This window comes from Ammodytes marinus, assembly GCF_949987685.1.
Source record: "Ammodytes marinus genome assembly, chromosome: 12".
Classification (NCBI taxonomy): domain Eukaryota; kingdom Metazoa; phylum Chordata; class Actinopteri; order Uranoscopiformes; family Ammodytidae; genus Ammodytes; species Ammodytes marinus.
In genome coordinates this window covers 14,996,599-15,013,017 of record NC_137216.1, presented here as the reverse complement: position 1 = coordinate 15,013,017, position 16,419 = coordinate 14,996,599, and the positions used below count along the sequence as shown (strand labels likewise).

Below are 16,419 nucleotides of genomic sequence, written 5' to 3'. Positions count from 1 at the left end.
CGGGTTCGAATCCGACCCGTGGACCTTTTACTGCGTGTCCTCCCCCTCTCTCTCCCCATTAAACACGCTCTTCAACTATCAATAAAAAGGTTAAAACACCTAAAAAAATATATAAAAATAAATAATTTGTCCTTCTCAAGCAACCTTTATTAGCCCCTTTGTTTCTCTTTCAGGCATACATGGAAGATCATCTGCGTAACAAGGACCGCCTTCAGAAGGAGTGGGAGGCTCTGTGCTCCTACCAGGCCGAGCCGTGCTCAGTAGCTGCGGCTCAAGCCCCGAGCAACATGGACAAAAACAGACACGCCGGATCCCTCCCCTGTTAGTCTGTCACTCTTGTTTTATCATTCATCATGTGTAATCATTAGTGCACGACACATGCACATATGCACTTACAGCACAATGCCAGTCTCACAACGCCATTTCACTAGACTTAAACTGAAAAAAAGTAAAGACTACCTTGACTTCTTTCATTCATTTCGTAAATAATTCTTGACAATAATTTCTTTTGCAGACGATCACTCTCGGGTGAAGCTGAAGTCTGAAGCAAACTCCACTAAACAAGATTACATCAATGCCAGCATTATTGTAAGAACTCTTTAAACAATTGCAAGAATTCTAAATATATTTCTACTTAGTGGTTTGTTACTTGTGGGTGTATCCCATAATATTAATACCAAGATTTGCACAAGCCTGCCGAGGCTCTTTCTTCTACTGGAATAGAAATACTTGATTGGTGGTTTTATTGTTTTAAGTGTCTTTGAGTACTTTGAAATGCGCAAATAAAATGTATTATGATGATGATGATGATGGTGATGATTATTATAATTATTATTATTATTATTATTATTATTATTATTATTATTATTATTATTATTATTATTATTATTATTATTATTATTATTATTATTATTATTATTATCATCACACAGCAGAGATAGCTTTTCTTAATCATGTCAATGTTGTTTATGTAATGTCCTAGAGACCAAAGGATAGAATAACAATGCTACGATCTTCAACTACTGTTTTAGTGCCCCCTTCCAACCCATATCTGTTTGCCATAGCGTGTGAAAAAAAACTCATATAGTTTTTTTTCTTATGAACCCCTAGTCCGATCATGACCCTCGGCAGCCGGCGTATATCGCCACACAAGGACCGATGTCTCACACCGTCGCTGATTTCTGGCAGGTCAGTACAATTTCCTTGCTGTTCAGTGACGAATGGAAAGAACTTTGGCCGTTGATATTCAGTCCTTCTGATGGCCAATCTGCCGTGTGACTTAGAGATGACACATGATAATCAGATGTGTGTGTGTGTGTGTGTGTGTGTGTGCCCTTCGTCCAAACACACAGATGGTGTGGGAGAACGGCTGCACGGTCATCGTGATGATGACAGCAATGGTGGAAGACGGAGAGAAACAGTGTGAGCGATACTGGCCGGATGAGGGCTCTTCACTCTACCACATCTATGAGGTACATTTCCTGTTGTACCTCATAACCATATATAAAACAAATGTTTTCATATATTACGAAACATTTTTTCTAGTCACAGCAATTTGAAAAAACAGAAATAAATGTCTTTGTGTGAGTGTGATTTTCAAACCAACTTCCAACTGTGTTGTCAACTTCCCTCTTCTTAATTGTATCTCTGCCAACACCAGGTTACTCAAACACTTGTTTCCTCTCATCTGAAAGAAAACTGTATATGTTTTGTCGTTTTAAATGTGCATAGTACTTTTAAATAATTTTGGTATTATGGGTATTATTTTGTATTGTAACAAAAGCTGTCCATTTTGTGTCTATTTTCCCAGCATGCTTTTGGTTCATCATTACATATTTGAAAGGTTGCTAAATTAATGCTGCACACACTACTTATCATCAACAATAGTCACAATTTGTTGTGCTCATCAGGTGAACTTGGTGTCGGAGCACATCTGGTGTAAGGACTTCTTGGTGCGCAGCTTCTACCTAAAGAACGTCCAGACTCAGGAGACCAGAACGTTGACACAGTTCCACATGCTGAGCTGGCCGGCCGACGGCATCCCCACATCCACACGGCCACTGCTCGACTTCCGCAGGTAAGAAACGACACAGTCCTACACGCAGACCATCTCTACCCCTGTGCCCCTTGATTTTGACTGAAATATAGTAATTTTCCACAAGTAAACACGTTGGTGCAAAAAAATAAAAAGGTGGTCAGGAAGCGTCGTGTGTAACGTTGCCGTGACTCAACCCAACAGTTGGTTTGAATCCTCCTGATCACCTTTATCTCTCTTTAAAAAAAAAAAATCTGTTTCCTGTGTTCCCTATCCCATTGCACATGGTGTGTGATGCAATGTGCGCTTCATTTCATACCATATGCATCAACTTAGCTCTCTCTCTCTCTCCCTCTCTGGTCGATAGGTTTGTATTTTTAACATCTCCCAGTGTCATTTTTGTGGTTTGCAGCTAGTACTCTGGCTCCAGTTGCATAGTCACAAAAATGAGCATTGGCAGGTGTGACTGGCTACTTCAAGAGGGACAGTGAATCTGTGGCTTCCCCCCCTTGCACCTATTCTTTCCTGTTTTACCATGTCCTCCACACACTCATGACGTTGCTCTCTTTGCCTATCACAACCTTTTTTTTACTCATTTCTCCTGTTACTGTGTTTTCATTTTGTTGTTGTTTTCATTCATGTGTCTTTCCATTCTGTATTTGTCCTACTGTCACATTCTGCTTTCCCGTCATTGCCTTCGTTAAACTACAACAAAGAACTCAGAGCTGCATAAGAGACCTTATCAATTGTGTTCTATGGCTGTATTGTCTTACTGACGAGTCATTTATGTATGTTTATTGAAAATGTAAAATGAAGGGAAGTTGCAATTACAAAGTTTGTAATAAATCATTTTGAATAAAGCATTTTTTCTTTATTTCTTTGTTCTCCTGCCTCTCTCTGCTGTCTCTTATTCCTGTTTTTCAGGAAGGTGAATAAATGCTACAGAGGTCGTTCGTGCCCGATTATCGTTCACTGCAGGTAAGAAATAATAATAATTCAAATCTAATGTATGATCAAATTCCTTTCAAACAAAAGCAACTTCATAAACATATGTGTTTGCGTAGTAGTTTGAATTAACACATTTGACTTTTTCCCTTTTATCTCTGTCACTCCCACAGCGATGGCTCGAGCAGGACTGGCGCATACATTCTCATTGACATGGTGCTGAACCGCATGGCCAAGGGTGAGGCGCTCATACACACACGCACGAACGCACTCACACACCCTAACCCTAGCCCCTTACCACCGAAACTAAATCCCTAACCCCAAGCCTCACACTAACCCTAACCTGAACATAATTCTAATTCTCAACCTTAAAACGGTCTTTACCCTCGAAAGGTCTTCAGGAAAAATGTCCTCACTGTTCAAAAATGCCCTCACCCCGATGGTCCTCACAAATATGCCTGTACAAGTACAAACACACACACCTAAGAAAGTTTAGTTTACACACACACACACACACACACACACACACACACAAACACACACACACACACACACACACAGCAAAGCAAAGTTTAACTATTGTGGACAGCAGAGGGGGCTGTTGTTACAATGTGGTTAAATAATTCTGCATGTAGGACATTTCATCTATTATTCAACTGTAAGATATGCATGAATGCATGGGTGGTTGATCCAGGAAGTAATTTAGTATGTCATGGTACCTGGAACACTTTAAAATAATGTCATGAAATTAAGAATGTTTGGTACAATAACTGAATCAATGAGTAACTGCTTTTAACAAACTTAGAAGATGCTAGCATTTCACAGATCACACTGGAAGAAACCTGTTTTGACATTTCTTTATCTCCAAATCAAAATAGTTTTATTTTTTTTCATAAAGATCCGAGTTAAGGAAATTCCCTCAAAAACTAAATGGAAACAATATGTCAATGTTATGCCGTTACATGTTCATTAGATTAAGAGAGCAGGTGCTTATCATTTATAGTTACAGATGAAAACAATGATAGTGATGCCTTTATTGTTCCTGTTGTTGTTAGGAGTGAAGGAGATCGACATCGCAGCCTGTCTGGAGCACATCAGAGACCAGAGACCTGGCTTGGTTCGCACCAAGGTACCATTAATCTGTGTGTGTGTTTGCATTACTCGAGCGCTTTTGAGGTTGGAGGGCCATCTAAAACTGTCTCTCTCTCTATATATCCATCCCTCTCACACCTCTTTTACTCTTCCATTCCCTCCCTTCTATCTTTCCTCCCCGCCTCCCTCTCTCCTGATCAGGACCAGTTTGAGTTTGCGCTGACAGCAGTGGCTGAGGAGGTGAACGCCATCCTGAAAGTGTTGCCACAGTGAACTGCAGGGACTGAGGACACAACGAGGACACACACAGGCACACAGAAACAAAAGCTCCAGAAGAAACACTCTTCCCATCCAGTCATGTATGTCTGGCCTTCACTGTAAATAAGAATTTGCTCAACCACCACTTGAAGGAGTTTTACAGCATGCCGCATTTTACCATCCACTCATTCTCCGGGAACTTCATTTATTGAAAAGCGCATTGAATTATTTTTTTTGGCAGGATGTACTACAGTAGATACGAACGGAAGATCAATTCTCTTTCATAGTTACGAAACAAATTTGTACCTAATTTGACAACGAGGCCGTCAGACTACACATAGCAAAATCCTATATATACTGTGCCTGTGTGAATCCAAATTAAATGTCCAAATTAACTTATACACGTTTGTCTGTTGTCTGATTCCGTCTTTGCCTCGTCAACCCTTTTACCGGACATGATAGCCTCACTTGGTCGATCAACATGAACTGATAATTTACCACCAACACCGTGGGTTTGTTTGCTTTTCTGTTGAAAGCTACAACTTTGTTGGATTAATGTTAAAGTCATTTTAAATCCCTTTGCAAACTTTTAACTCTCTTGAGTGTGGTGTTATTTGTCCATCGGGATACTGTGTGCTACTGTCAAGTGTGTTGATTTCTGGCATGTTCTTTATTCGTCTTTGCCTCGACAACATGATTGTTTGCTTCAAGCACTGGTCCTTTCGGATGCTGTGCATTGACAACACATTTCCGCATCTCTCTTCCTTCACACAAGAGTAACTTTTATAATTTTATTTTATTGTCTTAAACCCAATGTACAACCTTGTGATTAATGTAAATATTTCATCCTGATGAGTGTGTCTATTTCATGTAGCATACAGATAGAAAATATCTATAAAAATGTATTTTTGACTTGACCTGAATAAATTTGTGACGTGATGCAGCAAACAAACTAAGGCTTCAATTGTTCATTTTCAAAATGCCGAACCATTTTGTTTTGTTAAAATTTCACATAAGTATTTCCATCTTGTGTATTTTTCTATATTGTTTTAAAATTAATTTTGTCTTTTTAAATGTATAAATCAAAATGCATCAATTCAGAGTTGTTCGGTGTCAGTGCGCCCCCTGCAGCACAAGGGTGGAACAGCCTAAAACAAGAAATAAATAATTGTTACAAAGATATTCTTAACCTCAAAGTAATTTTTGGCATTTTTTTCTTCAATTGTTAGATATAAACCTGGACATTACCTGTTGCGTGGATAAACTACAACACACTGACACAGAGTCAGCAGTAAAATACTTTATTTTCCCTGCTTTCTATATTTTTAATACTTTTTTCTATTTGCCTTTTTCAACAGTTTCCACGTGCAAGCATAATTAATATGAGAATTCAGCTAAAACATAGTTGGTTAATGCAGAGATGATCCGACACACAAAGTTTCCAGTTTTCTGCTCAACATCGAGCTGCATACACACACACACACACACACACACACACGTACATATAAAATACACACTTGTATCATTGCTTTTTAAAGTATCATTCAGCAGTTAGGAGCCATGGCGTGCAGAAAGAGACAAGTGCATCGTGGGGAATTGACCCTTGACCTGTAAGAATGGATGTAAAAGGACAAGTTACACTTAAATCAGTATTGCAAACACTATAGGCATCATAATGCTATAAATACGATTAAATAATATGGTCTAAATGGGGCTTATTGGGCAGGAGAGGGAATGACTGAATAACTTTCAGGTTCACTCTGGTTCTTTACCTCAGAGTAGGGCTAGGGCACAGAGCAGCGTGAGCCAATCAGGTTAGCTTGTGAAGGCCTTGAAGTCTGAGTCTGAAACAGGAAGCAAGAACAAAATCCAACTTCAGTCCCAATAATGTAGTACAATAATGTGCGTTTGTCACATTACAACCGTTGTTTCTTTGATGTCACAATGAGATCTGTTTACAGCTAAAAGGAGCTCATAACATTGCAATGAAGGGGGTGGGGATCAGGCAGACTTGCAATTATCCGCATAGTTTTTTAGGGAACGTAAAGGGTCAGATTGGAAAGTAAATACGGACAAATTGGTTTGTAATAAGATACTGTGTGAAAATCAAATGTAAGCATAGTGAAGTTGTATTGTCCCTTTTCCTTTTTTTGAAATGTAAGCACTAGTTTAATTCAGATAAAAATGGCTGCTCTGTCGTGTATAAGGGACCAAGAAATTAATGAAAGAGCATTCATTTATTTTTTCCTATTATTACTATCGCATTAGTATTGGTTGTAGAAGGAATAGTGATATTAGTATTGAGTGAACTCAGTGATAATTACTGTAAAAATGCACAACTGTTACTGCCGTAGTCTTAAAGAAAATCAGATATCCCAATCCTCTTCAGTTTTATCTTTATTCTTTAATTCCTTATAACAATCTGAAAAAAAACACAAAACAAAAAGAACATGGCAGTTCAATGTAGTAAAAAAAACAGGCGGATATTATATTTAAGAAAAAACATCTCGTCTCTTTCTCTCCCTTTCTCTTTTCACATGCAAGAACAGTTTGGAGGAAAATAAAATAATAAAAAGAGTAAACAGAATCCAAATTATTAAAAATGTTTAAAGTGATATGTTCTCACAACTGTGCTTAATATGTTTTGCCAGTGATGATAGTTATCATTTAAAGTCAAAGCAAAGCCCATGCAACATTAAATAAATCAACTGTTTGGAAAAATATATGAAAAGAAAACCAAAACACTAAGGTATTGTGCTCTATCAGCAGTCTATCAGGAGTTTCTGTTACTTTTAGTCTTATTTTGCAATAATCACATTTAAAACCGTTATTAGCACTCCACAATGAATGTGTGTGTATGTGTGTGTGTGTGTGTGTGTGTGTGTGTGTGTGTGTGTGTGTGTGTGTGTGTGTGTGTGTGTGTGTGTGTGTGTGTGTGTGTGTGTGTGTGTGTGTGTTGATAACCAGCTAAACTATTTTAATTACTTTCCATTAAGAGGTTCAGAGCTGGAATTAATCAGCAACATGGTAACTAACTCATCATCTCAAGTCTCTCTCTGTCTGCCAACATAACACATCTTCACTTTGGGAAGGCAAGCTGAACAGTGTTTCATAGAATAGATTAGTGACTGTATACTGTAAATCATATAGCATCACAATTTGAAAACAAAACAGAAAATATTTAGATGTTTGTGTTTTTGCAGATTTTAAATACATCTTTTAAGTATTAATGCAAATATATATTTTTTTTTAAAAAGGGGCAGAAAATCACTGCGAGTGGAGGGACTGTTATGGTTTTGGGTACAATAAACACGCTAAAAAGGTCAACTGAAGCAGCTGGGGTTTAGTGCTTTGCTCAAGTAATTTGGCACTCCACATATGTTGAAAAAAGGAAAATGCAGCTACAGAATCTCTCCTACGTGACAGTTCAAAACCAGTGCAGGAGAAATCAAACATAGCTTTTACTTGGCATTGGAGCTCCATATTGTTTCATTTGTACAGCCATCATGAGGCAGAACACCTGACAACACTCCTCACTTGAAATACATTGTTTTTTCGGAAATGGCACATTTGCAGTACTAATGTAGGCAAAGTAAACACACAGTAAACAAGCTATAATGGGCAAAGGCACTGAAAGGATCAAAATATAAAATATGTATATGATTATATATGCAAACCGTCAAAGTAGACTAATTATCTCTTTTGAAGGTGTCAAGACTGCAAGGAAGCTTTGTAAAAGCTGTCGCGCAGCCTCAAATTGAGAACACACACACACAAACACTACATTAGCACACAATACACCCACACTTCTTTTTCTTTTTCGCTACCTCATCACTGTTTTTTATGACAGGTTCTCCTTCACTGCTCTGGCTTACTGGTGTGTTGGTGGCAGTTGTGGATGACTCAGAAGAAAGACCTGCTTCCATGGTTCCATTCACCTCATTTTCCCACCTACCTCCAGGCCCTGAGGCCGTTTTAAACTGACCCTCTTCATCTCTCTCCCCTGCAACACCTCTTTCACTACCATCCAAATTCATATCTGGAGTCTTAACCCCCTTAACCCCTCCTGCTGTATGGCCACCGGTTGTACCCCTCCTGGCTCTACCCTTACCCAAAGCACCTGATATGAAGTCAGTAGCAGCTGCTCTCTGCTGGGCTTCCAATTCTGACAGGCTGTAAGCCAAAGCCATCTGTAGATCTTCATCTTCTTCCTCATCCTCCTCACTGCCTGTCGAAATCCCGTAGTGGAAGAGCGGGCCAGAGCTAAATGAGCGCTGTGTAGCAGAGAAAGGGCTGGGGTGGGATTTATTGGACTCCGAAGGCGATTGGTTTGGGATTTGTGGCTTTGGTGTGTCACCGGACAGTCCCTCTCGCCGGCTCAGCTCCAGCGCGAGGGCCATTTCATCCTCAACACCTGTGGACGACACACACAAACACACAAGTAACATGAAGCACTTTTAATTTAATTTAAGAAGCATTTTTAATAGGCAAATGTAGTTCCTCTCTGTGTCAGATATATTCCTCTTACTGTATTTCCCATCTGTTACCAGTTTAGGTAAATCATTTGAATTGAGTTAAAGTTACTGTTAACTTATTCTGTTTGAAACAAAATAATTTAAGTTTACATGTAACCTTATGTTATTTTTGTCCCTACATTTCTCAATCATGCCATTCAGTGTGTGTGGTCTTACCATTAATTAGGACACTCTTTAACACCCCATCCTCCTCAACCTCTATTCGTTCTTGCCCATTTTCCTTTGTCCTGTTGGCAAGACAAATACATAGATACATAGCATTACAATGCCTCCATCGTTGATTTTCTGTTTGCGAGTGTGTACTTGTTTTAATGATGTTGTGAGGACATAAATCTTTCTACACGGGCCAAAATGGAAGTCCCCATGAAGTAAATCATTACATTTTATTGTGTTTGTGTGTGTGTGTGTGTGTGTGTGTGTGTGTGTGTGTGTGTGTGTGTGTGTGTGTGTGTGTGTGTGTGTGTGTGTGTGTGTGTGTGTGTCTGTGTATTTTACTGTCCAGTAATTTGTCTTAGATGAAGGCTTATAAAAGTCAACCTGTTTGGGAACTTAAATGTACTCATTAAACATGTATGTGACCTTTGATTACAGTCATATAAGCTCCACCTCTGAACAGAAAATACCACCATATACTATAATGGCTACAATGAAAGCTACCATACAGCTGTGGGAAAAAGACTTAAAATATTAATATAAAAATATCCAATTACATTCAAATGAAATTCAAAACACAATGAGAAAGAAATTAAACAGTTCGCAAAACTGCTTAACCTGTTTTGCATCTTGTGGATTGCAGTTAAAACACTGGAAATGTAAAACTATTTTCTAAATCAGAAACAACAGGAATATGCCGAGCTGCGACTTACTGTCAAAGGACGTTTGTTACATCAAGAAATGTTAACAGTATTGGAAAATCAAACTGCACATCACTGAACGTTTTCAGATAATTCTATATTAATATTCCACTTGCATCACTCTATCCTGTAAGCCACTGTGACACGTGTGGGGTAGGTTGGGTATCATTTCTAAGGAAAGCGCATTACATACTTCTTGGTGGTAGTTCGTGTGCCGTTTACGATGCGAGTGGAGGTAGAAACTGATTTAAAGTTGCTCATCCCTCCACTCATGCTGTTTGTCCCATCCAGACCACCAAAGGAGGAGGAGAAGGAGGTGAAGTCAACTGAAGAGAAGAGAAGAAACTGATTCACTTTGATGTATTAAGAACCTCAGTCTATCCAAAGATAAACCATCTCCTGTGTGGTTGCCACAGAGTGAGAATGTATGTGTGTTTAAATGTACAGCGAGGAGTCCCAATAGAAAAAAAAGCATACAGTAAATGATACAATGTACTGCAATGATACAATACATGTCACATGATTTAAACTAGTGAAAATAACATTTAGATGTAGACAAATGAAAAAAACACAGTCCCCTCCCACTTCAGTTAACTGTTCTGTATCAGCTTTTAGCTTCCCTTGCTGATGTGCTGGTGTAAATTGCCAATACTCTAAAACTGTGCCAGATTAAAATATGATGCAGTTTTTTAGCACCAGAGCTTTTAACGTTGTGTCCACAATATGCAATGAAGTCAAATAGAATTAACTACAGTACAGGAAGCTCTGTCTGCCACGCAACGTTCATAGTAATGAACAGAACTTTTACCTCCTGCTGAAGGAAAAGAAAAGAAGCGACTGGGGCCGAGGCGAGAGGACGAGCCTCCAAAGGATGAGAAGTCATCTGGACGACAGAAAGAGACACAAAACACATAGTATTACTTACAAACTACTAAGTTGACAAATAAATAATGTAACAGTTATTTTTGTTATGATTCTAACTAGGTAAGAAGTCAGACTTTAATCAAGCCATTATGGCTGGGTATTGGATCGCAATACACACGATATGCTATATCACAAAACATTGCGATATGATGCATATTGCGATATATTGCAATATTCAGCTTTTTTTTGGAAGAGGCCGTTCTTATTTTCTCATCTGTGTCGGCAATGCTGCTTCCAGCTGTCACTCTGCAACAACACCTGGAATGGCACCTGGCAATTCGTTATGCTGCAATATCTACAAGAGCAGAGGTTATAGTTCACCACCCACCTACCCTGTGGACACCACTAAATAATTTATGTTTATCAAAATATAAATATTTGGAGATGGAAAACAATACAGATCAGGAAGATAAATATCACTATATAGCTGTATTGATTTATTAGCAAAACCCTACTACAAGCAGTGAGATCTTCTGTTTTGAGAGCTTATTCTAACTGACAATATGGAACACCAATTACTTTGATTATAGTATTAATTCCCCCCATATACACCCGTCTTATTTAAATAGAAGAAATTTGGTTTGCATGCTATTTTAAACATCAAGTTAATTAAAAATACTAATATAACCCTAGCCTGGGTGAATCCAGCCGAGTCTGCCGGTGATTTGATTTTACTCTGCAGACTAGTCTGGCCCTGACGACTGTTTGGCACAATTTACTTCCTTCGAAAGATTCTGGAACCAATTACAAACCCCCAGATGCACTAGAAGCGGGTTTAACACGATGAAGACAGTGAAGCTATGGCCATTACTGGTCTGATTGGTTGAAAGTATATCAAATTGCGTACTCAGGCATTTTGAACTGCGTCCGTTGATCCCGCCTCTGTAAACTTGGAAATTACAATGTCGATTCCAGACCCATGTTCGAACTTAAATAAGATTGAGCGATAGCGAAACTAATATAATCCCACATGTTTATTGTGTATGACTTACCAAAGAAGTTAGCAAAGGGATCCTGGCCACTGAAAAACTCCTTGAACACATCATCTGGGTTGCGGAATGTGTAGCTACGTGACGAAAAGTGCGAGCTGGATGAGGGAGCTGGAACAACGTGGCCGGCGACCGGTGGGTGAATAGCACCAAAGGAAGAGAAAGAGTGGGGGAAAGAGTACATGAAAGGACACATTAGTAGACAGTCCCGGGAAAAGTGAAGTGAAATTACAGCCAATAAATAATGGAGAGAGAAAAAAGAAGGAAAAGAAGATGATTTTTTTTTACACTTGTCAAATATCAACCGTAAAATGTATCCGGTAAAAATAACCACCTTTCATGTGCTCCTTAAATCATAGCATTTTTTAAACAATTACAATTATGGATGATACAGCATAACATTGTAGCAGTCTAATAATTTACCTGTGTTTCGCATCTTTTCATTTCCATACATGTCATATGCATCACGTTTACTCTCTGCAGTAGAAGAAACAGAGCACTATTTAATGATTGCATAAAAACAAAAATACAAGACACAAAATAACTTAAAGCCACAGCACCACAGCCAGTCATTTTACACACACACACACACACACACACACACACACACACACACACACACACACACACACACACACACACACACACACACACACTAAAATATATATTAAGACACACACTGTCTTGTCTTACTGTCAGATAGGACCTCATAGGCCTCAGCCAGTTCTTTGAACTTTCTCTCTGCTTCCTCCTTGTTGTCTGGATTTTTGTCTGGATGCCATTTCATTGCTAGTTTCCTGTATCTGAACCCAAAACACAAACACATAGATGAAGACAAGCACTAATATTAAGTTATCTTCAACAACCACAAACAATGAACTAAGGGGAGCCTTAGAAAAAAATAAGACTAAGACTGTTCTCCAGCTGTTATACTAGTGGTTTACAAACATCTATTTACGGCTTAATAAAATGTATATTAAGATGTTTTATTTTCTGTCTTTTGTAATTTTTTCACTGAAGTTCTAAATGTTTTTGTTTAAAATAAATTCCAATGTGGCCTCAAGTGCATACAATCCTGACAGAAATGGCTAATTTTGAAGTAGCCTCAAAACTTTCAAGGCTTACATTATCTGGCAATGTTACGAGAGATACTTAAACTTCAAATATAATTGAATGGACTTTGTTTTATATAAATTATTGTTTATAAATGAACACTTGATAGAGACTCGCAGGATACACACGCCTTCTTGATGTCATCCTGGGAGGCTGTTTTGGACACTCCCAGGACAGTATAGTAATCCACCATGTTGCCTCCGGTCACTCTTCACCAAACCGCCTCTGAAAGGATAAACACAAACAGGCTTCATTTTAAATACAGAATATACTCCACTCTGATTGGACATGCAAATTCAGCATGATTTAAATGCATGGCTCTCCAGGTTTCTCCAGGCTCGTACTGTATATTCATATGATTAGTGGGACTGTACAGCGGTCAAATCATAATGGCACTAAGTGTCATCAGCACTAGCTCCATGCTCATTTATTATAGACACATGCTAATACAGTTATACAGCAAGAGCTGTCTAAAGAATGGTTAAAGAAAGACACGTGCAATGTTAACACAGTTACCATTCTATAAAGTGTTGAATGATGATATGAAGATGATATATAGTTGTGTAATTTCCTTTTTTGGAATTCAAAGATTCTTTAACCCAGGACCTTTTTCTCATTACTGTACGGATGAAACTTGATTGACATCTCCCTCACTACTGTATAATCATCGTTTAGCTACATCTGTTAGTTCAGAGCAACTGCTACTATTTACAGTACAGGAAAAGCTCAGACAAAATTAATTTAAAAAATAAGTCACTTTGCCTACATTTCAAAAATCATTAAGTTATTTCAACTTGAAAGATATCAAGATCATGCTGATGCCTGAAATGAATGAGTTGCTTGGTTTGATCATTGTTAATTTAATATAATTCCACTGAAGTCAGTTCCACTCAAGTTCAGTCAACGTGTGATTTACATTGACAAGAGTTTCCCTTTAAAGCTGCATTCTTTGACTAGAAAAAGGAGTTTTAGGAAAGCGTCACGGATATGGTTAGGAGGACTGTTTTCACGTTTATCCGTGAACAGACCAGTGAGTTATGTGTTACATGCAAGGACAGACTCATAACAAGACTCCATTCAGGAACTTTTCAAGACTTGCATTCTGTGGAATATGCTTAACTTTGTATGAGTGTGTATTTACTTGAGATTAAAATGTATTAAATAGTTGATTTTAAAAACTAGAGGTGTCCAGTTAATTTGTATATCCATGAGAATAATAAAGAAAAAAAAATAGATAATTAATTAAATAAATAAAAAGTCCTTTCATTTTACTCACAATACATTTAGACATGCGCAGGGATGCACACACATTTTCTCATATTAAAGTTAAAATGAAAAATAGTTTTCTTTCATCCTTTCCTTTTCGATAGAAAATGGTGAGCAATTGAAATGATGAGACATTATTTACACTGTACTGACAACAACACAGTCATTAGTTCCATTATAGCCACAGCAGGTAGAGCCAGCATGCTAACCCCCACTTGCCAATCTCATTAGTGGACTACATCATACAGCACTGAAGGGGACTTCCAAACTGAGGTAAAATAACTAAAGTTTCTATGGCCCCTAGGGAATAGCCATGCGCTCACACAAGTATTATTACTTTGTTATTTCTAGCATCTGACAACTGCTGCTGACATGACAGTAGGCATTCGCAAATTTAGCCTACATTCACGGCACTTGCAAGCACAGGTGCTGTCTATATTCAACTAGGGTACGAAACATATTGACGATACCATACAATTATTTGATAGGCCTATCGGTTGAAACAAAATGTCCTATTTTGGTCAATTTGGATTCTCAATAATAACATTACAGTATCCACATGGGCCGCCATACTGTAATGTGGCCAATAATTGTTGTTAGCCACAACTTTCTGTCGGCTAGCTAAAGCCACGGACCTACCGTCTGTGTCCTCCGGGCTAATTAGTGAGCAGCTTCGCCGTCTGTGGACAGGTTTTGGAGCGACAATGAATTAGTTGTGATAGCGGTGCGTGTGGAATGCGCTCCTCCTCTCTTCGTGACAGCCGGACAAACAGCCTCCTCCTTTCTTTCTTCAGTCAGCCAACCTCCACCCACCGCCCCGACGCAAATATTCCCCTGACAACACAAAATGTCTGAAGCGTCGTCCCCTAACGTTTCGCCGTTCTACTCCACGGTCGAAATCCAGCGGACAGCCAGCCCTGTTTGTTTGCTTGCCTTTTAGTGGACCCGTTAAAGCTGCACGCGCTACGTCACTATCAGCTGTGAGAAGAAAAAAAATAGACGCTCTTTCTATTTTTTTCTAGAACATGCCAGAACAGCCCTGCCTCCGCCTGTTGCTGTGTGATACTGTGGCTGGACCTTCCTGACGTGTAGATCTACACCAAAATAGGCTATCCCGCTTGTAGGCCTAATTACATTTTTAATTCGTCACATAAAACCTCTAGCCAACCCATTCATCCTACATGATTCACACTTTTAGGCTAGGCTACTCCACTACATTAATCTGACAGGCAGCTTTAGTAGACAAATCCTGCGGCATATACTCTTTCAGATTCACATTTTGTCCAGTTAATAATATGTGATTCACTGTTATAGCCTACTTTGAGGCTCCAAATGGTAGGCTCTATGTAGGCATAGCTAGAATTAGATACACCTCACCCAGCTGATATACCTTATGAAACACACGTAAGTTGTAGGCCAATAATCGAGTTAACCTACTGACCTTTATTAGCCCATTTGCAATGAGGGTTGTGCTGCAAAGTGAGCAATTTTACGTTTAAAACGTATTACGTTCAAGCCTACATTTGTATGACAGCCTAGTCGTGTTCTTAATACATGTAAAACATAACTGTTACTTGTAGGCTCATCGTAGGCCTATAGCCTATTTACACTATGGTAGGCTACTTCATTTAGCCTACTTAAATACAAGAGCTGAACACTGCTGACTTTAATTTGGCCTACAGATAACTGTGCCCATTAGGAGCAGAACATAGTGATCATATAGAACATAAGTAGGCCTATCCCTTTATAAACGCATTGTTTGTAAACACACTCAGTATTTACATGTAGGAGAAGTGTAACTTACCAAAGAGATGGCTTTTAGTTCACCGTGTGACTCATCTGAATTAACTGATGAGCGCATCATGTAATGCCATAGTTATTGGACTTGTCAGTCATGTGTAATATTATTAAACCTGTCTATATGGACTAAAGTACACCACCATTAGTAACTGGCCACATTGCTCCCATCTAGTGGCTGAGGAAAGTAACTGCAGGTATAAGGCCAGCTCAGCTTATTGCATGTGTTGTGGCTGCTACTCAACATAAACAAAAAGTCAGGACATTGGCAGGGGCACGGAAACTAGAATTTCCCTTGTATATGAATGGGACAGGTCTGTATTCAACACAATCTGAAATACAATTTAAGTCTACTGGAAAAATCCCGCTGTGAATAATATAATGAATAATGTAGATTCATTATTTAGCCTGTTTACTTTGATGTACGTTTTTTTTGTGAGAATACAGTATGTGTACAGTCATCTGAGTAAATCATATCTTATTTTCTCTGAAAGCCAGATATAATCACAGTTGTAAAAGTTAAATTCAAAGATCAATAATTTAAGATCACTCCCAATGACTCAGTATAAGAAGGCTTTTTCAGCTAGTGGTTTGACTATTGTACTTTTCAA

The 16,419-nt window shown here is 38.6% G+C and overlaps 2 protein-coding genes across 2 annotated transcripts in view; one reads left to right on the top strand and one right to left on the bottom strand.

Annotated features, from left to right (window-relative positions):
- The window catches only part of ptprna (protein tyrosine phosphatase receptor type Na), a gene marked incomplete at both ends in the record, with an annotated part of 18,576 nt that extends 14,231 nt beyond the window's left edge, over positions 1–4,345 (top strand). The window contains 9 exons of the mRNA XM_080037803.1: positions 174–321; positions 515–588; positions 1,111–1,188; positions 1,353–1,472; positions 1,911–2,077; positions 2,960–3,013; positions 3,154–3,218; positions 4,036–4,109; positions 4,274–4,345. Coding sequence (XP_079893929.1) covers positions 174–321; positions 515–588; positions 1,111–1,188; positions 1,353–1,472; positions 1,911–2,077; positions 2,960–3,013; positions 3,154–3,218; positions 4,036–4,109; positions 4,274–4,345 — 852 coding nt within the window. The remainder of the gene's footprint in view (positions 1–173; positions 322–514; positions 589–1,110; positions 1,189–1,352; positions 1,473–1,910; positions 2,078–2,959; positions 3,014–3,153; positions 3,219–4,035; positions 4,110–4,273) is intronic.
- A 1,458-nt stretch (positions 4,346–5,803) lies between these two features.
- Positions 5,804–14,783, bottom strand: dnajb2 (DnaJ heat shock protein family (Hsp40) member B2). The gene is made up of 11 exons (XM_080037610.1): positions 14,651–14,783; positions 12,874–12,970; positions 12,326–12,435; positions 12,056–12,109; positions 11,636–11,743; positions 10,528–10,602; positions 9,913–10,045; positions 9,022–9,092; positions 8,451–8,744; positions 6,103–6,174; positions 5,804–5,938 (listed from the first exon to the last, which is right to left on the bottom strand). Exons 2-10 carry the CDS (start codon positions 12,936–12,938, stop codon positions 6,146–6,148), a joined length of 939 nt encoding a protein of 312 aa, XP_079893736.1. The 5' UTR covers positions 12,939–12,970; positions 14,651–14,783; the 3' UTR covers positions 5,804–5,938; positions 6,103–6,145.
- Positions 14,784–16,419: the final 1,636 nt, after the last annotated feature.